This window comes from Nerophis ophidion, linkage group LG04 (genome assembly GCF_033978795.1).
Source record: "Nerophis ophidion isolate RoL-2023_Sa linkage group LG04, RoL_Noph_v1.0, whole genome shotgun sequence".
NCBI lineage: Eukaryota > Metazoa > Chordata > Actinopteri > Syngnathiformes > Syngnathidae > Nerophis > Nerophis ophidion.
This window is the reverse complement of record NC_084614.1, coordinates 9,819,170-9,842,284: the sequence shown is the minus strand read 5'-3', so window position 1 is coordinate 9,842,284 and position 23,115 is coordinate 9,819,170. Positions and strand designations below refer to the sequence as shown.

General features: G+C 38.5%; 1 protein-coding gene across 4 annotated transcripts in view; it reads left to right on the top strand.

The window, feature by feature from the left end:
• gabbr2 (gamma-aminobutyric acid (GABA) B receptor, 2) overlaps positions 1 to 23,115 on the top strand; it is a 412,418-nt gene that overhangs the window by 259,897 nt on the left and 129,406 nt on the right. For all 4 annotated transcript variants that reach the window (XM_061896997.1, XM_061896996.1, XM_061896994.1 and 1 more), the window contains one exon: positions 4,242 to 4,364. In XM_061896997.1, coding sequence (XP_061752981.1) covers positions 4,242 to 4,364 — 123 coding nt within the window. The remainder of the gene's footprint in view (positions 1 to 4,241; positions 4,365 to 23,115) is intronic.

The following is a 23,115-nucleotide window of genomic DNA, read 5'->3' as shown; positions in this document are numbered from 1 at the left end:
CAGATGTGTAAGTTACCCATGCTTTGGCCACTAATACACCCCCATACCATCACAGATGCTGGCTTTTACACTTTGCGCCTAGTTATTTTCCTCTTTGTCCGGAGGACACAACGTCCACAGTTTCCAAAAACATTTTGAAATGTGGACTCGTCAGACCACAGAACACTTTTCCACTTTGCATCAGTCCATCTTAGATGATCTCGGGCCCATTGTAGCCGGCGGCGTTTCTGGGTGTTGTTGATAAATGGCTTTGGCTTTGCATAGTCGAGTTTTAACTTGCACTTACAGACGTAGCGACCAACTGTAGTTACTGACAGTGGTTTTCTGAAGTGGTCCTGGGCCCATGTGGTGATATCCTTTACACATTGATGTCGCTTTTAGGTGCCTGAGGGATCCAATGTCTGTTAAATCGTGGAATACGTGCAGTGACTTCTCCAGATTCTCTTAACCTTTTGATGATGTTACGGAGCGTGGATGGGGAAATCTCTAAATTCCTTGCAATAGCTGGTTGAGAAATGTTCTTAAACAGTTGGCCCAGGCATTTGTTGACAAAGTGGTGACCCTCGCCCCGTTCCTCGTTTGTGAATGACTGAGCTTTTCATGGAAGCTGCTTTTATACCAAATACATGTTCCCAAATTAGCCTGTTCACCTGTGGGATGTTCCCAGTAAGTGTGTGATGAGAGCATTCCTCAACTTCCTCAGTCTTTTTTGCCACTTGTGCCAGCTTTTTTGAAACGTGTTGCAGGCATCACATTCCAAATGAGCTAATATTTGCAAAACATAAAGTTCCTCAGTGGGAATGTTAAGTATCTTGTCTTTGCGGTCTATTCAATTGAATATAAGTTGAAAAGGATTTGCAAATCATTGTATTCTTATTTTATTTACCATTTAAATAGCCTTTAAATAGACTCCCTTTTTAGACCAGTTGATCTGCCGTTTCTTTTCTTTTTCTTCTATGTCCCACTCTCCTTTGTGGAGGGAGTCCGGTCCGATCCGGTGGCCATGTACTGCTTGCCTGTGTATCGGCTGGGGACATCTCTGCGCTGCTGATCCGCCTCCGCTTGGGATGGTTTCCGGCTGGCTCCGCTGTGAACGGGACTCTCGCTGCTGTGTTGGATCCGCTTTGGACTGGACTCTCGCGACTGTGTTGGATCCATTGTGGATTGAACTTTCACAGTATCATGTTAGACCCGCTCGACATCCATTGCTTTCCTCCTCTCCAAGGTTCTCATAGTCATCATTGTCACCGATGTCCCACTGGGTGTGAGTTTTCCTTGCCCTTATGTGGGCCTACCGAGGATGTCGTAGTGGTTTGTGCAGCCCTTTGACACACTAGTGATTTAGGGCTATATAAGTAAACATTGATTGATTGATTGATTGATTACAGAACGTGTACATTTTGAGGTTTGTACTACGTTTGATGAATTGAGGAGTTAAGAATAGACTCAGCGTCCAAGTAGTACTTGAAGTATCTTCAGTGAAGCACTTGAACTGATTAGAAAACAGCAGATATGATCTCTTTGATTGGCCAAGTGATGTAAAAAAAGATGCAGACCGTAGTCGTGGTATTTCTGGAAGCTTCCTCCTTCCCCCCATGAAGGAGCGAGCGTGGGCGGATGAGAGGGACGGATGAAAGCGCTGGAAGGATTGAGGGGGAAGTGGCAGAAGGAGGAAGAAGGCCAAGGCCGCTGAGCAGGACAAAGAGGTGCATATGGAGGAGGCTTGGAGGCAGGGAGGCCCATACAAGATGGAGGCCAGGGATGTTCCAGGACTAACTAACCCAGATCAAAGCTGCCTTCAAGACATCACTGTCATGATCGCTTTCTAGAAGTCGCGATGTTGTCATTCATGTCATTTTTTTCCATTTCCATTATGAAAAATCCATAAATTAGCCGCACCATTTTACAAACCCCGTTTCCATATGAGTTGGGAAATTGTGTTCGATGTAAATATAAACAGAATACAATGATTTGCAAATCCTTTTCAAGCCATATTCAGTTGAATATGCTACAAAGACAACATATTTGATGTTCAAACTCATAAAATGTTTTTTTTTTTTTTGTGCAAATAATCATTACATTTAGAATTTGATGCCAGCAACACGGGACAAATAAGTTGGGAAAGGTGGCAATAAATACTGATAAAGTTGAGGAATGCTCATCAAACACTTATTTGGAACATAATAATTGGGAACAGGTGGGTGCCATGATTGGGTATAAAAGCAGCTTCCATGAAATGCTAAGTCATTCACAAACAAGGATGGGGTGAGGGTCACCAATTTGTAAGCAAATTGTCGAACTGTTTTAGAACAACATTTCTCAACGAGCTATTGCAAAGAATTTAGGGATTTTACCATCTACGGTCCGTAAAACCATCAAAAGGTTCAGAGAATCTGGAGAAATCACTGCACGTGAGCGATGGTATTACGGACCTTCGATCCCTCAGGCGGTACTGCGTCAAAAACGGACATCGGTGTGTAAAGGATATCACCACACGGGCTCAGGAACACTTCAGAAAACCATTGTCAGTAACTACAGTTGGTCGCTACATCTGTAAGTGCAAGTTAAAACTCTACTATGCAATGCGAAAGCCGTTTATCAACAACACCCAGGAACGCCGCCGGCTTGGCTGGGCCCGAGCTCATCTAAGATGGACTGATGCAAAGTGGAAAAGTGTTCCGTGGTCTGATTAGTCCACATTTCAAATTATATTTGGAAACTGTGGACGTGTTGTCCTCTGGAACAAAGAGGAAAATAACCATCCCAATTGTTACAGGCGCAAAGTTCAAAAGCCAGCATCTGTGATGGTATGGGGGTGTAATAGTGCCCAAGGCATGGGTAACTTACACATCTGTGAAGGCACCATTAATGCTGAAAGGTCCATACAGGTTTTGGATAGATAGATAGACAGATAGATAGATAGTACTTTATTGATTCCTTCAGGAGAGTTCCTTCAGGAAAATTAAAATTCCAGCAGCAGTGTACAGAGTTGAGATCAATTTAAAGAAAAAAAGTAAATAATGGGGGTTTAAAAGGAAACAAAATAGACAAATATTACAAAAACAATAAAAACAATGGGAATAACAATATAACAGTAAAATAAGAATATAACAAGACAAAGTAGGCAGTAGTGACCATGTTATGAAAACGTATTGCACTGTTAATGTTTTGCATCCCCTGTCATCCTAATACCCCCCACCCCTCGCCCCCCGTCCCAGAGAGGAGTTGTACAGTCAATTGGAGCAACATATGTTGTCATCCAAGCAACGTTATCATGGACGCCCCTGCTTATTTCAGCAAAACAATGCCAAGCCACGTGTTACAACAGCGTGGCTTCAAATTAAAAGAGTGCGGGTACTTTCCTGGCCCCCCTGCATTCCAGACCTGTCTCTCATGGAAAATGTGTGGCGCATTATGAAGCGTAAAATACGACAGATTAGATTAGATAGTACTTTATTTATTCCGTCAGGAGAGTTCCTTCAGGAAAATTACAATTTTCAGCACAATCCCATTCAAGATCAGACAAACATTACAGGGAGACAGAACAGGACAGCGCAGACCCCGGACTGTTGAAGGACTGAAGCTCTACATAAAACAAGAATGGGAAAGAATTCCACTTTCAAAGCTTCAACAATTAGTTTCCTCAGTTCCCAAACGTTTATTGAGTGTTGTTAAAAGAAAAGGTGATGTAACACAGTGGTGAACATGCCCTTTCCCAACTACTTTGGCACGTCTTGCAGCCATGAAATTCTAAGTTGATTATTATTTGCACAAAAAAATAAAGCTTATGAGTTTGAACATCAAATATCTTGTCTTTGTAGTGACTTTAATTGAATATGGGTTGAAAAGGATTAGCAAATCTTTTTATTCCTTTTATATTTACATCTAACACAATTTCCCAACTCATATGGAAACGGGGTTTGTATATGCTGCGGGGTTCATTGCTTAGGAAAAAAGTAGCAAGTGACGGCATGTATGCTAGCATGTCCTATAAAGTCATGCTTGCACTCTGCAGGTTGCAGCAACCCGACCTTTCCTTTGAAACGCCGTTCCACCCCGTCAAACGCCGTTATGAATAAAGATCACAAACAAGCCGCGGCTTTCATCCCTCTAAAGTTCACGCCACAAAAGAGGAGCATTATTACTCGGCGCCGTTACAGGGTCCCCCCGTGCGGCCGTTGTTAATGGCGGCCGCTAATGTTGTGACATACCACTAAACGCGTCTCCTCCACTTCCTGCAGATCATCAAGGACCAGAAGCTGCTGATCATCGTCGGCGGCATGCTGCTCATCGACTTGTGCATCCTCATTTGCTGGCAGATTGTGGACCCGCTGAAGAGGACCGTGGAAGAGTACAGCCTGGAGGTGAGTGCCCGCCGTCATACAAGACACGCCCACAATTGCATCGGGAGCACCAGCAGACAAAATGTCCGCCTCGGGCCCTCCTGCCATCTGCCTTCTTCTGCTGATTAGTTTTGGGTTAGGATGTGAGCTTCCTGTCCTGAGCCCCCGGCTTTGGAACGCTGGCCTGCTGGCAAAGATGCTTCGCCAAAGATGCGCAAAATGGGAGTGAACTCTGCACCCGGATTGCGATGCTAACATTGTTTCTGCGATACAAGTTAGTCTGTCTTTGTGACGCTTGTTAGCATCACTTGGTACTGCAACAGAACATGAATCCCCAAATTTTCTACCAAACACCTTGTTTCTTTTCCAAAATGGGAACAAACTCCACTCTTGATCACATGCTAAAATGCTAACATTGTTTGCATGCAAAGTCTCTGTCTTTATGACGCATGTTAGCATCACTTGGTACGGTAACGAAGCATTCATCCAAAAATGTGTTACCAAACACGTTTCTTTTCCAAAATGGGAACAAACTCCACTCTTGATCACATGCTAAAATGCTAACATTGTTAGCATACAAAGTCTCTGTCTTTGTGACGCTTGCTAGCATCACTTGGTACTGCAACAGAACATGAATCCCCAAATTTTCTACCAAACACCTTGTTTCTTTTCCAAAATGGGAACAAACTCCACTCTTGATCACATGCTAAAATGCTAACATTGTTAGCATGCAAAGTCTCTGTCTTTATGACTCATGTTAGCATCACTTGGTACGGTAACGAAGCATTCATCCAAAAATGTGTTACCAAACACGTTTCTTTTCCAAAATGGGAACAAATTTCACAATTTATCACATGCTAAAATGCTAACATTGTTAGCATACAAAGTCTCTGTCTTTATGACGCATGTTAGCATCACTTGGCACTGTAACAGAACATGAATCCCCAAATTTTCTACCAAACCCCTTGTTTCTTTTCCAAAATGGGAACAAACTCCACTCTTGATCACATGCTAAAATGCTAACATTGTTACCATACAAAGTCTCTGTCTTTATGACGCATGTTAGCATCACTTGGTACGGTAACGAAGCATTCATCCAAAAATGTGTTACCAAACACGTTTCTTTTCCAAAATGGTAACAAATTTCACAATTTATCACATGCTAAAATGCTAACATTGTTAGCATACAAAGTCTCTGTCTTTGTGACGCATGTTAGCATCACTTGGTACGGTAACGAAGCATTCATCCAAAAATGTGTTACCAAACACGTTTCTTTTCCAAAATGGGAACAAATTTCACAATTTATCACATGCTAAAATGCTAACATTGTTAGCATACAAAGTCTCTGTCTTTGTGACGCATGTTAGCATCACTTGGTACGGTAACGAAGCATTCATCCAAAAATGTGTTACCAAACACGTTTCTTTTCCAAAATGGGAACAAATTTCACAATTTATCACATGCTAAAATGCTAACATTGTTAGCATACAAAGTCTCTGTCTTTATGACGCTTGCTAGCATCACTTGGTACTGCAACAGAACATGAATCCCCAAATTTTCTACCAAACACCTTGTTTCTTTTCCAAAATGGGAACAAACTCCACTCTTGATCACATGCTAAAATGCTAACATTATTTGCATGCAAAGTCTCTGTCTTTATGACGCATGTTAGCATCACTTGGTACGGTAACGAAGCATTCATCCAAAAATGTGTTACCAAACACGTTTCTTTTCCAAAATGGGAACAAATTTCACAATTTATCACATGCTAAAATGCTAACATTGTTAGCATACAAAGTCTCTGTCTTTGTGACGCATGTTAGCATCACTTGGTACGGTAACGAAGCATTCATCCAAAAATGTGTTACCAAACACGTTTCTTTTCCAAAATGGGAACAAATTTCACAATTTATCACATGCTAAAATGCTAACATTGTTAGCATACAAAGTCTCTGTCTTTGTGACGCATGTTAGCATCACTTGGTACGGTAACGAAGCATTCATCCAAAAATGTGTTACCAAACACGTTTCTTTTCCAAAATGGGAACAAATTTCACAATTTATCACATGCTAAAATGCTAACATTGTTAGCATACAAAGTCTCTGTCTTTGTGACGCATGTTAGCATCACTTGGTACGGTAACGAAGCATTCATCCAAAAATGTGTTACCAAACACGTTTCTTTTCCAAAATGGGAACAAATTTCACAATTTATCACATGCTAAAATGCTAACATTGTTAGCATACAAAGTCTCTGTCTTTATGACGCTTGCTAGCATCACTTGGTACTGCAACAGAACATGAATCCCCAAATTTTCTACCAAACACCTTGTTTCTTTTCCAAAATGGGAACAAACTCCACTCTTGATCACATGCTAAAATGCTAACATTATTTGCATGCAAAGTCTCTGTCTTTATGACGCATGTTAGCATCACTTGGTACGGTAACGAAGCATTCATCCAAAAATGTGTTACCAAACACGTTTCTTTTCCAAAATGGGAACAAATTTCACAATTTATCACATGCTAAAATGCTAACATTGTTAGCATACAAAGTCTCTGTCTTTGTGACGCATGTTAGCATCACTTGGTACGGTAACGAAGCATTCATCCAAAAATGTGTTACCAAACACGTTTCTTTTCCAAAATGGGAACAAATTTCACAATTTATCACATGCTAAAATGCTAACATTGTTAGCATACAAAGTCTCTGTCTTTATGACGCTTGCTAGCATCACTTGGTACTGCAACAGAACATGAATCCCCAAATTTTCTACCAAACACCTTGTTTCTTTTCCAAAATGGGAACAAACTCCACTCTTGATCACATGCTAAAATGCTAACATTATTTGCATGCAAAGTCTCTGTCTTTATGACGCATGTTAGCATCACTTGGTACGGTAACGAAGCATTCATCCAAAAATGTGTTACCAAACACGTTTCTTTTCCAAAATGGGAACAAATTTCACAATTTATCACATGCTAAAATGCTAACATTGTTAGCATACAAAGTCTCTGTCTTTGTGACGCATGTTAGCATCACTTGGTACGGTAACGAAGCATTCATCCAAAAATGTGTTACCAAACACGTTTCTTTTCCAAAATGGGAACAAATTTCACAATTTATCACATGCTAAAATGCTAACATTGTTAGCATACAAAGTCTCTGTCTTTGTGACGCATGTTAGCATCACTTGGTACGGTAACGAAGCATTCATCCAAAAATGTGTTACCAAACACGTTTCTTTTCCAAAATGGGAACAAATTTCACAATTTATCACATGCTAAAATGCTAACATTGTTAGCATACAAAGTCTCTGTCTTTATGACGCTTGCTAGCATCACTTGGTACTGCAACAGAACATGAATCCCCAAATTTTCTACCAAACACCTTGTTTCTTTTCCAAAATGGGAACAAACTCCACTCTTGATCACATGCTAAAATGCTAACATTATTTGCATGCAAAGTCTCTGTCTTTATGACGCATGTTAGCATCACTTGGTACGGTAACGAAGCATTCATCCAAAAATGTGTTACCAAACACGTTTCTTTTCCAAAATGGGAACAAACTCCACTCTTGATCACATGCTAAAATGCTAACATTGTTAGCATACAAAGTCTCTGTCTTTGTGACGCTTGCTAGCATCACTTGGTACTGCAACAGAACATGAATCCCCAAATTTTCTACCAAACACCTTGTTTCTTTTCCAAAATGGGAACAAACTTCACTCTTGATCACATGCTAACATTGTTAGCATACAAAGTCTCTGTCTTTATGACGCATGTTAGCATCACTTGGTACGGTAACGAAGCATTCATCCAAAAATGTGTTACCAAACACGTTTCTTTTCCAAAATGGGAACAAACTCCACTCTTGATCACATGCTAAAATGCTAACATTGTTAGCATACAAAGTCTCTGTCTTTATGACGCATGTCAGCATCACTTGGTACGGTAACGAAGCAGTCATCCAAAAATGTGTTACCAAACACGTTTCTTTTCCAAAATGGGAACAAATTTCACAATTTATCACATGCTAAAATGCTAACATTGTTAGCATACAAAGTCTCTGTCTTTGTGACGCTTGCTAGCATCACTTGGTACTGCAATAGAACATGAATCCCCAAATTTTCTACCAAACACCTTGTTTCTTTTCCAAAATGGGAACAAACTCCACTCTTGATCACATGCTAAAATGCTAACATTGTTAGCATACAAAGTCTCTGTCTTTATGACGCATGTTTGCATCACTTGGTACGGTAACGAAGCATTCATCCAAAAATGTGTTACCAAACACGTTTCTTTTCCAAAATGGGAACAAATTTCACAATTTATCACATGCTAAAATGCTAACATTGTTAGCATACAAAGTCTCTGTCTTTATGACGCATGTTAGCATCACTTGGTACGGTAACGAAGCATTCATCCAAAAATGTGTTACCAAACACGTTTCTTTTCCAAAATGGGAACAAATTTCACAATTTATCACATGCTAAAATGCTAACATTGTTAGCATACAAAGTCTCTGTCTTTGTGACGCATGTTAGCATCACTTGGTATGGTAACAGAACAAGAATCCAAAAATGTTCCACCAAACACATTTTGTTTCTTTTCCAAAATGGGAACAAACTTTACACTGTATGACATGCTAAAATGCTAACATTGCTTCTGCAACACAAGTTAGCGTTCGAAGCCACTTACTTTGTGGCGCATGTTAGCATCACTTGGCACTGTAACAGAACAGGAATCCAAAAATGTTCTACCAAACACGTTTCTTTTCTAAAATGGGAACAAACTTCACAATTTATCACATGCTAAAATGCTAACATTTTTAGCGTACAAAGTCTCTTTCTTTGTGACGCATGTTAGCATCACTTTGTACGGTAACAAAGCATGAATCCAAAAATGTTCTACCAAACACGTTTCTTTTTCAAAATGGGAACAAACTTTACATTCAGTCACATGCCAAAATGCCAGCATTGCTTCTGTGACAAGTTAGCATACAAAGTCTGTTTCTGTGTGACGCATGTTAGCATCACCTGGCACTGTAACAGAACATTAAACCCAAAATGTTCTACCAAACACGTTTCTTTTCCAAAATGGGAACACATTTTACAATTTATCACATGCTAAAATGCTAACATTGTAAACGTACAAAGTCTCTTTCTTTGTGGCGCATGTTAGCATCACTTTGCACTGCAACAGAACAGGAATCCAAAAATGTTCTACCAAACACGTTTTTGTTTCTATTCTAAAATGGGAACAAACTTACATTCAATCACATGTTAAAATGCTAACATTGTAAGCGTACAAAGTCTCTTTCTTTGTGACGCATGTTAGCATCACTCGGTACGTAACGGAGCATTCATCCAAAAAAGTTCTACCAAACACGTTTCTTTTTCAAAATGGGAACAAACTTAACAATTTATCACATGCTAAAATGCTAACATTGTTAGCGTACAAAGTCTCTTTCTTTGTGACGCATGTTAGCATCACTTGGTACGGTAACAGAGCATGAATCCAAAAATGTTCTACCAAACACGTTTCTTTTCCAAAATGGGAACAAACTTTACAATTTATCACATGCTAAAATGCTAAAATTGTTAGCATACAAAGTCTCTTTCTTTGTGACACATGTTAGCATCACTTGGCACTGCAACAGTACATTAATCCAAAAATGTTCTACCAAAAAAGTTTAGGTTTTTTTCCAAAATGGGAACGAACTTTACACAGTATCACATGCTAAAATGCTAACATTGCTTCTGTGACACAAGTTAGCGTACAAAGTCTCTGTCTCTGTGACACATGTTAGCATCACTTGGTACGGTAACGAAGCATTCATCCAAAAATGTGTTACCAAACACGTTTCTTTTCCAAAATGGGAACAAACCTTACAATTTATCACATGCTAAAATGTTAAAATTGTTAGCGTACAAAGTCTCTGTCTTTGTGACGCATGTTAGCATCACTTGGTACGGTAACGAAGCATTCATCCAAAAATGTTCTACCAGTCACGTTTTTTTTACAAAATGGGAACACTCTTTACAATTCATCACATGCTAAAATGCTAACATTTTTAGCATACAAAGTCTCTTTCTTTGTGACACTTGTTAGCATCACTTGGTATGGTAACAGAACAGGAATCCAAAAATGTTCCATCAAACACGTTAAATTTTTTTCCAAAATGGGAACAAACTTTACACTGTATGACATGTTAAAATGCTAACATTGCTTCTGCGACACAAGTTAGCGTTCGAAATCGCTTACTTTGTGGCGCATGTTAGCATCACTTGGCACTGCAACAGAACAGGAATCCAAAAATATTCTACCAAACATGTTTTTGTTTCTTTTCTAAAATGGGGACAAACTTACATTCAATCACATGTTAAAATGCTAACATTGTTAGCATACAAAGTCTCTGTCTTCATGACGCATGTTAGCATCACTTGGTACGGTAACAGTGCATGAATCCAAAAATGTTCTACCAAACACGTTTCTTTTCCAAAATGGGAACAAACTTTACAATTTATCACATGCTAAAATGCTAACATTGTTAGCATACAAAGTCTCTTTCTTTGTGACGCATGTTAGCATCACTTGGCACTGCAACAGAACAGGAATCCTAAAATGTTCCACCGAACACGTTTGGTTTCTTTTCCAAAATGGGAACAACCTTCACTCTTGATCACATGCTAAAAGGCTAACATTGTTCGGCGTCACAAGTTGTCGCTTCCTTTGTGACGTTTGTCAGCCTGTCTTAGAGATCACTTTGTGTGGTCTGAAAGGCTTTGAGTCAGAACTCTCACAACATTGATTTGATTTATTCACATTTCTTTGAGCATTGGCACCTTTGAATAAATAAGCAGCCTGCATGGCAGCTTTGTGGCTACTTTAGCTCTTTTCATGTCACCTGTTTGCTCTCTTTGTTCACTTTTATAGTATTTCTACAACAGGGGTCACCAACGCGGGGCCCGCGGGCACCAGGTCGCCCGTAAGGACCAGATGAGTCGCCCGCTGACCTGTTCTAAAAATAGCTCAAATAGCAGCACTTACCAGTGAGCTGCCTCTATTTTTTAATTTTTTTTTTATTTACTAGCAAGCTGGTCTCGCTTTGCTGGACATTTTTAATTCTAAGAGAGACAAAACTCAAATAGAATTTGAAAATCCAAGAAAATATTTTAAAGACTTGGTCTTCATTTGTTTAAATAAATTCATGAATTTTTTTACATTGCTTCTTATAACTTTCAGAAAGAAAATTTTAGAGAAAAAATACCTTAAAAATGATTTTGGGATTTTTAAACACATATACCTTTTTACCTTTTAAATTCCTTCCTCTTCTTTCCTGACAATTTAAATCAATGTTCAAGTATTTTTTTACTTTTTTTATTGTAAAGAATAATAAAAAAAATTAATTTAATTCTTCATTTTAGCGTGTGATTTTTCGACAAAGAGTATTTGTGAAATATGTCTTCAAACTTAATATGATTAAAATAAAATAAAAATATTCTGGCACATCTAGAAAATCTGTAGAATCAAATTTAAATCTTATTTCAAAGTCTTTTCAATTTCTTTGAAAAATTTTTGTTCTGGAAAATCTAGAAGAAATAATGTTTTGTCTTTGTTAAAAATGTAGCTTGGTCCAATTTTGTTATATATTCTAACAAAATGCAGATTGGATTTTAACCTATTTAAAACCCGTCATCAAAATTTTAAAATGAATCTTAATCAGGAAAAATGACTAATGATGTTCCATAAATTCTGTTTTTATTTTTTTTTTCAAAAAGATTCGAATTAGCTAGTTTTTCTCTTCACTTTTTTCGGTTGAATTTTGAATTTTAAAGAGTCGAAATTGAAGATAAACTATGGTTTTTTTGTGTGTTTTTTCCTCTTTTAAACCGTTCAATTAAGTGTTTTTTTCATCATTTATTCTCTACAAAAAACCTTCCGTAAAAGGAAAAAAATTTTACGACGGAATGACGGACAGAAATACCCATTTTTTTTTATATATACAGATTTATTTATTAAAGGTAAATTGAGCAAATTGGCTGTTTCTGGCAATTTATTGAAGTGTGTATCAAACTGGTAGCCCTTGGCATTAATTAGTACCCAAGAAGTAGCTCTTGCTTTCAAAAAGGTTGCTGACCCCTGTGTTAGCGAGTCTGTTGACGTAATATTTAAAAACAGTTTTTTTTTTTTTTGCTCACCTGGGGAGGTTTTGTTTAGTCGTCTGGTTTTCTTCCAGCTGAAATGAGACCGTAGACACGAGCGTGTTTCCCTAACAACCTCTGGGAGGTTATTGGAAGGTCTCTACAGTAAAACCCCCGGGTCTAAACCCTGTTTTTACATTTCCTTTTCATCTTATTTCATGTTTGTTGCCAACATTCCTGCCGGGGACCGCTCGCCGGAAGCTAATTTGGACTAGCTTGTGTTCTTGCCGTCAAATGGGAATCTTGTGAAGTGAAAAATAGCTGCTGAAGTCCACTAAGAGGTTTATTTGGGTGCTTCTTATTTACATTCTCATGTGTACTTTTGCATTATCTTGCCTGGCGCTAGCATGCTAATCGTTAGCATGTTGATATTTCAGCTATTTTTTTTTTTTAAATGTTTATACATACAAGGTGTGTTGTAGGCACACAATAGAACTGCCTTGTCACTTTGTGCTACTTTAGTACAGTTTTGCCTGGCGCTAGCATGCTAATCGTTAGCATGTTGATATTTCAGCTAGTTTTTTTTTTTTTTTAAATGTTTATACATACAAGGTGTGTTGTAGGCACACAATAGAACTGCCTTGTCACTTTGTGCTACTTTAGTACAGTTTTGCCTGGCGCTAGCATGCTAATCGTTAGCATGTTGATATTTCAGCTAGTTTTTTTTTTTTTTTAAATGTTTATACATACAAGGTGTGTTGTAGGCACACAATAGAACTGCCTTGTCACTTTGTGCTACTTTAGTACAGTTTTGCCTGGCGCTAGCATGCTAATCGTTAGCATGTTGATATTTCAGCTAGTTTTTTTTTTTTTTAAATGTTTATACATACAAGGTGTGTTGTAGGCACACAATAGAACTGCCTTGTCACTTTGTGCTACTTTAGTACTTTAGTAATTACAGTTTTGCCTGGGGCTAGCATGCTAATTGTTAGCGTTCGAGTATTTGATCTAGTTTGCTCTTCTAAAAAAGGTCATACATACATACATACATACATACATACGTACGTACACATGTTATGATATAAGGACTCTGTAGAACTGCCTGGGCACATTTGGTACTAAATAACTACATGCTAAAATGCTAACATTGCTCCTGCGACACAAGTGAGCGTATGAAGTTGCTTTCTTTGTGACGCACGTTAGCATCACTTGGCACTGTAACATAACAGGAACCCCAAAATGTTCCGCCAAACAAGTTTTTTTTTTTTCCAAAATGGGAACAAACTCCACTCTTGATCACATGCTAAAATGCTAACATTGCTTTTGTGTCACAAGTTAGCGCATGAAGTTGCTTTCTTTGTGACGCGTGTTAGCATCACTTGGCACTGTAACAGAAATGGTTGAACATTTTTGGAAAAAACATGGAAAAACTCTAGACACTTTTGTTACATTAGCACTATTTTGCTTGGCGCTACCATGCTAATCAATAGCATGTTGATATTTCAGCTAGTTTTGTTTTTTTAAATGTTTATACATACAAGGTGTGTTGTAGGCACACAATAGAACTGCCTTGTCACTTTGTGCTACTTTAGTATAGTTTTGCCTGGCGCTAGCGTGCTAATTGTTAGCGTTCGAGTATTAGATCTAGTTTGCTCTTCTAAAAAAGGTCAAACATACATACTTACATACGTACACATGTTATGATATAAGGACTCTGTAGAACTGCCTGGGCACATTTGGTACTAAATAACTGCATGCTAAAATGCTAACATTGCTCCTGCGACACAAGTGAGCGTATGAAGTTGCTTTCTTTGTGACGCACGTTAGCATCATTTGGCACTGTAACATAACAGGAACCCCAAAATATTCCACCAAACAAGTTTATTTTTTTTCCAAAATGGGAACAAACTCCACTGTTGATCACATGCTAAAATGCTAACATAGCTTTTGTGTCACAAGTGAGCGTATGAAGTTGCTTTCTTTGTGACGCGTGTTAGCATCACTTGGCACTGTAACAGAAATGGTAGAACATTTTTGGAAAAAACACGTAAAAACTCTAGACACTTTTGTTACATTAGCACTATTTTGCCTGGCGCTAGCATGCTAATCGTTAGCATGTTGATATTTCAGCTAGTTTGTTTTTTTCAAATGTTTATACATACAAGGTGTGTTGTAGGCACACAATAGAACTGCCTTGTCACTTTGTGCTACTTTAGTACAGTGTTGCCTGGCGCTAGCGTGCTAATTGTTAGCGTTCGAGTATTAGATCTAGTTTGCTCTTCTAAAAAAGGTCAAACATACATACTTACATACGTACACATGTTATGATATAAGGACTCTGTAGAACTGCCTGGGCACATTTGGTACTAAATAACTACATGCTAAAATGCTAACATTGCTCCTGCCACACAAGTGAGCGTATGAAGTTGCTTTCTTTGTGACGCACGTTAGCATCACTTGGCACTCTAACATAACAGGAACCCCAAAATGTTCCGCCAAACAAGTTTTTTTTTTTTCCAAAATGGGAACAAACTCCACTCTTGATCACATGCTAAAATGCTAACATTGCTTTTGTGTCACAAGTTAGCGCATGAAGTTGCTTTCTTTGTGACGCGTGTTAGCATCACTTGGCACTGTAACAGAAATGGTTGAACATTTTTGGAAAAAACATGGAAAAACTCTAGACACTTTTGTTACATTAGCACTATTTTGCCTGGCGCTAGCATGATAATCAATAGCATGTTGATATTTCAGCTAGTTTTGTTTTTTAAAATGTTTATACATACAAGGTGTGTTGTAGGCACACAATAGAACTGCCTTGTCACTTTGTGCTACTTTAGTACAGTTTTGCCTGGCGCTAGCGTGCTAATTGTTAGCGTTCGAGTATTAGATCTAGTTTGCTCTTCTAAAAAAGGTCAAACATACATACTTACATACGTACACATGTTATGATATAAGGACTCTGTAGAACTACCTGGGCACATTTGGTACTAAATAACTGCATGCTAAAATGCTAACATTGCTCCTGCGACACAAGTGAGCGTATGAAGTTGCTTTCTTTGTGACGCATGTTAGCATCATTTGGCACTCTAACATAACAGGAACCCCAAAATATTCCACCAAACAAGTTTATTTTTTTTCCAAAATGGGAACAAACTCCACTGTTGATCACATGCTAAAATGCTAACATAGCTTTTGTGTCAGAAGTGAGCGTATGAAGTTGCTTTCTTTGTGACGCGTGTTACCATCACTTGGCACTGTAACAGAAATGGTTGAACATTTTTGGAAAAAACATGGAAAAACTCTAGACACTTTTGGTACATTGGCACTATTTTGCCTGGCGCTAGCATGCTAATCGTTAGCATATTGATATTTCAGCTAGTTTTTTTTTTTAAATGTTTATACATACAAGGCGTGTTGTAGGCACACAATAGAACTGCCTTGTCACTTTGTGCTACTTTAGTACAGTTTTGCCTGGCGCTAGCATGCTAATTGTTAGCGTTCGAGTATTAGATGTAGTTTGCTCTTCTAAAAAAGGTCAAACATACATACTTACATACGTACACATGTTATGATATAAGGACACTGTAGAACTGGCTGGGCACATTTGGTACTAAATAACTCCATGCTAAAATGCTAACATTGCTCCTGCGACACAAGTGAGCGTATGAAGTTGCTTTCTTTGTGACGCATGTTAGCATCACTTGGCACTGTAACATAACAGGAACCCCAAAATGTTCCACCAAACAAGTTTGTTTTTTTTCCAAAATGGGAACAAGCTCCACTCTTGATCACATGCTGAAATGCTAACATTGCTTTTGTGTAACAAGTTAGCGTATGAAGTTGCTTTCTTTGTGACGCAAGTTAGCATCACTTGGCACTGTAACAGAAATGGTAGAACATTTTTGGAAAAAACACGTAAAAACTCTAGACACTTTTGTTACATTAGCACTATTTTGCCTGGCGCTAGCATGCTAATCGTTAGCATGTTGATATTTCAGCTAGTTTGTTTTTTTCAAATGTTTATACATACAAGGTGTGTTGTAGGCACACAATAGAACTGCCTTGTCACTTTGTGCTACTTTAGTACAGTTTTGCCTGGCGCTAGCGTGCTAATTGTTAGCGTTCGAGTATTAGATCTAGTTTGCTCTTCTAAAAAAGGTCAAACATACATACTTACATACGTACACATGTTATGATATAAGGACTCTGTAGAACTGCCTGGGCACATTTGGTACTAAATAACTACATGCTAAAATGCTAACATTGCTCCTGCGACACAAGTGAGCGTATGAAGTTGCTTTCTTTGTGACGCACGTTAGCATCACTTGGCACTCTAACATAACAGGAACCCCAAAATGTTCCGCCAAACAAGTTTTTTTTTTTTCCAAAATGGGAACAAACTCCACTCTTGATCACATGCTAAAATGCTAACATTGCTTTTGTGTCACAAGTTAGCGCATGAAGTTGCTTTCTTTGTGACGCGTGTTAGCATCACTTGGCACTGTAACAGAAATGGTTGAACATTTTTGGAAAAAACATGGAAAAACTCTAGACACTTTTGTTACATTAGCACTATTTTGCCTGGCGCTAGCATGATAATCAATAGCATGTTGATATTTCAGCTAGTTTTGTTTTTTAAAATGTTTATACATACAAGGTGTGTTGTAGGCACACAATAGAACTGCCTTGTCACTTTGTGCTACTTTAGTACAGTTTTGCCTGGCGCTAGCGTGCTAATTGTTAGCGTTCGAGTATTAGATCTAGTTTGCTCTTCTAAAAAAGGTCAAACATACATACTTACATACGTACACATGTTATGATATAAGGACTCTGTAGAACTGCCTGGGCACATTTGGTACTAAATAACTGCATGCTAAAATGCTAACATTGCTCCTGCGACACAAGTGAGCGTATGAAGTTGCTTTCTTTGTGACGCATGTTAGCATCATTTGGCACTGTAACATAACAGGAACCCCAAAATATTCCACCAAACAAGTTTATTTTTTTTCCAAAATGGGAACAAACTCCACTGTTGATCACATGCTAAAATGCTAACATAGCTTTTGTGTCACAAGTGAGCGTATGAAGTTGCTTTCTTTGTGACGCGTGTTACCATCACTTGGCACTGTAACAGAAATGGTTGAACATTTTTGGAAAAAACATGGAAAAACTCTAGACACTTTTGGTACATTGGCACTATTTTGCCTGGCACTAGCATGCTAATCGTTAGCATATTGATATTTCAGCTAGTTTTTTTTTTTAAATGTTTATACATACAAGGCGTGTTGTAGGCACACAATAGTACTGCCTTGTCACTTTGTGCTACTTTAGTACAGTTTTGCCTGGCGCTAGCATGCTAATTGTTAGCGTTCGAGTATTAGATGTAGTTTGCTCTTCTAAAAAAGGTCAAACATACATACTTACATACGTACACATGTTATGATATAAGGACACTGTAGAACTGGCTGGGCACATTTGGTACTAAATAACTCCATGCTAAAATGCTAACATTGCTCCTGCGACACAAGTGAGCGTATGAAGTTGCTTTCTTTGTGACGCATGTTAGCATCACTTGGCACTGTAACATAACAGGAACCCCAAAATGTTCCACCAAACAAGTTTGTTTTTTTTCCAAAATGGGAACAAGCTCCACTCTTGATCACATGCTGAAATGCTAACATTGCTTTTGTGTAACAAGTTAGCGTATGAAGTTGCTTTCTTTGTGACGCAAGTTAGCATCACTTGGCACTGTAACAGAAATGGTAGAACATTTTTGGAAAAAACACGTAAAAACTCTAGACACTTTTGTTACATTAGCACTATTTTGCCTGGCGCTAGCATGCTAATCGTTAGCATGTTGATATTTCAGCTAGTTTGTTTTTTTCAAATGTTTATACATACAAGGTGTGTTGTAGGCACACAATAGAACTGCCTTGTCACTTTGTGCTACTTTAGTACAGTTTTGCCTGGCGCTAGCGTGCTAATTGTTAGCGTTCGAGTATTAGATGTAGTTTGCTCTTCTAAAAAAGGTCAAACATACATACTTACATACGTACACATGTTATGATATAAGGACTCTGTAGAACTGCCTGGGCACATTTGGTACTAAATAACTACATGCTAAAATGCTAACATTGCTCCTGCGACACAAGTGAGCGTATGAAGTTGCTTTCTTTGTGACGCACGTTTGCATCACTTGGCACTGTAACATAACAGGAACCCCAAAATGTTCCACCAAACAAGTTTGTTTTTTTTCCAAAATGGGAACAAACTCCACTCTTGATCACATGCTAAAATGCTAACATTGCTTTTGTGTCACAAGTTAGCGTATGAAGTTGCTTTCTTTGTGACGCGTGTTAGCATCACTTGGCACTGTAACAGAAATGGTTGAACATTTTTGGAAAAAACATGGAAAAACTCTAGACACTTTTGGTACATTGGCACTATTTTGCCTGGCGCTAGCATGCTAATCGTTAGCATATTGATATTTCAGCTAGTTTTTTTTTTTTAAATGTTTATACATACAAGGCGTGTTGTAGGCACACAATAGAACTGCCTTGTCACTTTGTGCTACTTTAGTACAGTTTTGCCTGGCGCTAGCATGCTAATTGTTAGCGTTCGAGTATTAGATGTAGTTTGCTCTTCTAAAAAAGGTCAAACATACATACTTACATACGTACACATGTTATGATATAAGGACACTGTAGAACTGCCTGGGCACATTTGGTACTAAATAACTACATGCTAAAATGCTAACATTGCTCCTGCGACACAAGTGAGCGTATGAAGTTGCTTTCTTTGTGACGCATGTTTGCATCACTTGGCACTGTAACATAACAGGAACCCCAAAATGTTCCACCAAACAAGTTTGTTTTTTTTCCAAAATGGGAACAAACTCCACTCTTGATCACATGCTAAAATGCTAACATTGCTTTTGTGTCACAAGTTAGCGTATGAAGTTGCTTTCTTTGTGATGCGTGTTAGCATCACTTGGCACTGTAACAGAAATGGTTGAACATTTTTGGAAAAAACACGGAAAAACTCTAGACACTTTTGGTACATTGGCACTATTTTGCCTGGCGCTAGCATGCTAATCGTTAGCATGTTAATATTTCGTCTAGTTTGTCAATATACAAATGTTTATACATACAAGGCGTGTTGTAGGAACACAATAGAACTGCCTTGTCACTTTGTGCTACTTTAGTACAGTCTTGCCTGGAGCTAGCATGCTAATTGTTAGCATATGTGTATTTGATCTAGTTTGCTCTTGTAACAGTAGGAATTATTTGTGTTGCGTTACCCATGTATGTATGTGTGTGTGTGTGTAGTAAGGTTGTATGGTATACTGTTACTAGTATAGTATCGCGGTACTAATGAATCAACTACTACAACTAGTTTTCTAGTATGTTCACTAATTATTAAAGCCCAAATTGTTCTTCGATTGCAATGAGAAACATATGTTTAATGTACCCTAAGTTTTTTTGTTTAAGTAAAGCCAATAATGACATTTGTTTGTGCTCCACTTTATTTTGAAAAGTATCCAAATAGATTTTGGTAACGGTACCATAGGAACTGAAACATATTTAAGACAGATATCTTTTAATGACACGCAAACAGCACAACTAGAGAGAGACCTGTCAGCCACAGCAACGTTATGGACTACTGTTACCTCAATTTTTACCTTTTTTGAGTGGATTAATATTGGCCTGTGGATGAATGGACCGCCAGGAGGACCGTTGATAGAATGCGTTCATTCCAAACCGACTATTGAGGAGGACATATTGTTGTGTTACAAACTCTAGTATAGACTTAGAGACTTAGACGTCCTTTGTCAGGTTCAAACACTGATGACATCTATTAAACAAGACAAGAAGCAAGGAATTAAACAGAGACAGAATTCAATTTAGCTTGGTTGAGGAGAAACGCGTAGACACTGTACCCTTGTACAGTGTCGCCTCGCGCTCTGCTAAAGATTGTACACCTCCTCTTTTTTATTTGGACTTTCCCTGATTACATGGCAACAGCTGTTTCTAAGGAAGGGGGTCGTAAACAGACGTGGCCTTTGGCTACAAAACAGTTCAAAGAAAAGGTCATAAAACAGTTCAAAGAAAAGGTGCCTTTGAAGATAGATAGATAGATAGATAGATAGATAGATAGATAGATAGATAGATAGATAGATAGATAGATAGATAGATAGATAGATAGATAGTACTTTATTGATTCCTTCAGGAGAGTTCCTTCAGAAAAATTAAATGACAAAATCTTCCTGTGGATTACAATACATCAAAGAAAGTGACGCCTTCATGTCGCTTCCCATCCTACATAGTGGGGTTTTACAAGCCTTTTGCTTAGTAGGATCAAAGACAGCTTTTGTCCTCTCGCAGGAAATATTGTTGTGTTACAAACTCTAGTATAGACTTAGAGACTTAGACGTCCTTTGTCAGGTTCAAACACTGATGACATCTATTAAACAAGACAAGAAGCAAGGAATTAAACAGAGACAGAATTCAATTTAGCTTGGTTGAGGAGAAACGCGTAGACACTGTACCCTTCTACAGTGTCTGTACCCTTGTACAGTGTCGCCTCGCGCTCTGACGAAAGATTGTACACCTCCTCTTTTTTATTTGGACTTTCCCTGATTACATGGCAACAGCTGTTTCTAAGGAAGGGGGTCGTAAACAGACGTGGCCTTTGGCTACAAAACAGTTCAAAGAAAAGGTCATAAAACAGTTCAAAGAAAAGGTGCCTTTGAAGATAGATAGATAGATAGATAGATAGATAGATAGATAGATAGATAGATAGATAGATAGATAGATAGATAGATAGATGGATAGATAATACTTTATTGATTCCTTCAGGAGAGTTCCTTCAGAAAAATTAAATGACAAAATCTTCCTGTGGATTACAATACATCAAAGAAAGCGACGCCTTCATGTCGCTTCCCATCCTACATAGTGGGGTTTTACAAGCCTTTTACTCAGTAGGATCAAAGACAGCTTTTGTCCTCTCGCAGGAAATATTTTTGTGTTACAAACTCTAGTATAGACTTAGAGACTTAGACGTCCTTTGTCAGGTTCAAACACTGATGACATCTATTAAACAAGACAAGAAGCAAGGAATTAAACAGAGACAGAATTCAATTTAGCTTGGTTGAGGAGAAACGTGTAGACACTGTACCCTTGTACAGTGTCGCCTCGCGCTCTGACGAAAGATTGTAAACCTCCTCTTTTATTTGGACTTTCCCTGATTACATGGCAACAGCTGTTTCGAAGGAAGGGGGTCGTAAACAGCCATGGCCTTTGGCTACAAAACAGTTCAAAGAAAAGGTCATAAAACAGTTCAAAGAAAAGGTGCCTTTGAAGATAGATAGATAGATAGATAGATAGATAGATAGATAGATAGATAGATAGATAGATAGATAGATAGATAGATAGATAGATAGATAGATAGATAGATAATACTTTGTTGATTCATTCAGGAGAGTTCCTTCAGAAAAATTAAACGACATTTTAATTAAATGACAAAATCTTCCTGTGGATTACAATACATCAAAGAAAGCGACGCCTTCATGTCGCTTCCCATCCTACATAGTGGGGTTTTACAAGCCTTTTACTCAGTAGGATCAAAGACAGCTTTTGTCCTCTCGCAGGAAATATTTTTGTGTTACAAACTCTAGTATAGACTTAGAGACTTAGACGTCCTTTGTCAGGTTCAAACACTGATGACATCTATTAAACAAGACAAGAAGCAAGGAATTAAACAGAGACAGAATTCAATTTAGCTTGGTTGAGGAGAAACGTGTAGACACTGTACCCTTGTACAGTGTCGCCTCGCGCTCTGACGAAAGATTGTACACCTCCTCTTTTATTTGGACTTTCCCTGATTCGATGGCAACAGCTGTTTCTAAGGAAGGGGGTCGTAAACAGCCATGGCCTTTGGCTACAAAACAGTTCAAAGAAAAGGTCATAAAACAGTTCAAAGAAAAGGTGCCTTTGTAGATAGATAGATAGATAGATAGATAGATAGATAGATAGATAGATAGATAGATAGATAGATAGATAGATAGATAATACTTTATTGATTCCTTCAGGGCTTCACGGTGGCAGAGGGGTTAGTGCATCTGCCTCACAATACGAAGTTCCTGCAGTCCTGGGTTCAAATCCAGGCTTGGGATCTTTCTGTGTGGAGTTTGCATGTTCTCCCCGTGAATGCGTGGGTTCCCTCCGGGTACTCCGGCTTCCTCCCACTTCCAAAGACATGCACCTGGGGATAGGTTGATTGGCAACACTAAATTGGCCCTAGTGTGTGAATGTGAGTGTGAATGTTGTCTGTCTATCTGTGTTGGCCCTGTGATGAGGTGGCGACTTGTCCAGGGTGTACCCCGCCTTCCGCCCGATTGTAGCTGAGATAGGCGCCAGCGCCCCCCGCGACCCCGAAAGGGAATAAGCGGTAGAAAATGGATGGATGATTCCTTCAGGAGAGTTCCTTCAGAAAAATTAAACGACATTTTAATTAAATGACAAAATCTTCCTGTGGATTACAATACATCAAAGAAAGCGACGCCTTCATGTCGCTTCCCATCCTACATAGTGGGGTTTTACAAGCCTTTTGCATAGTAGG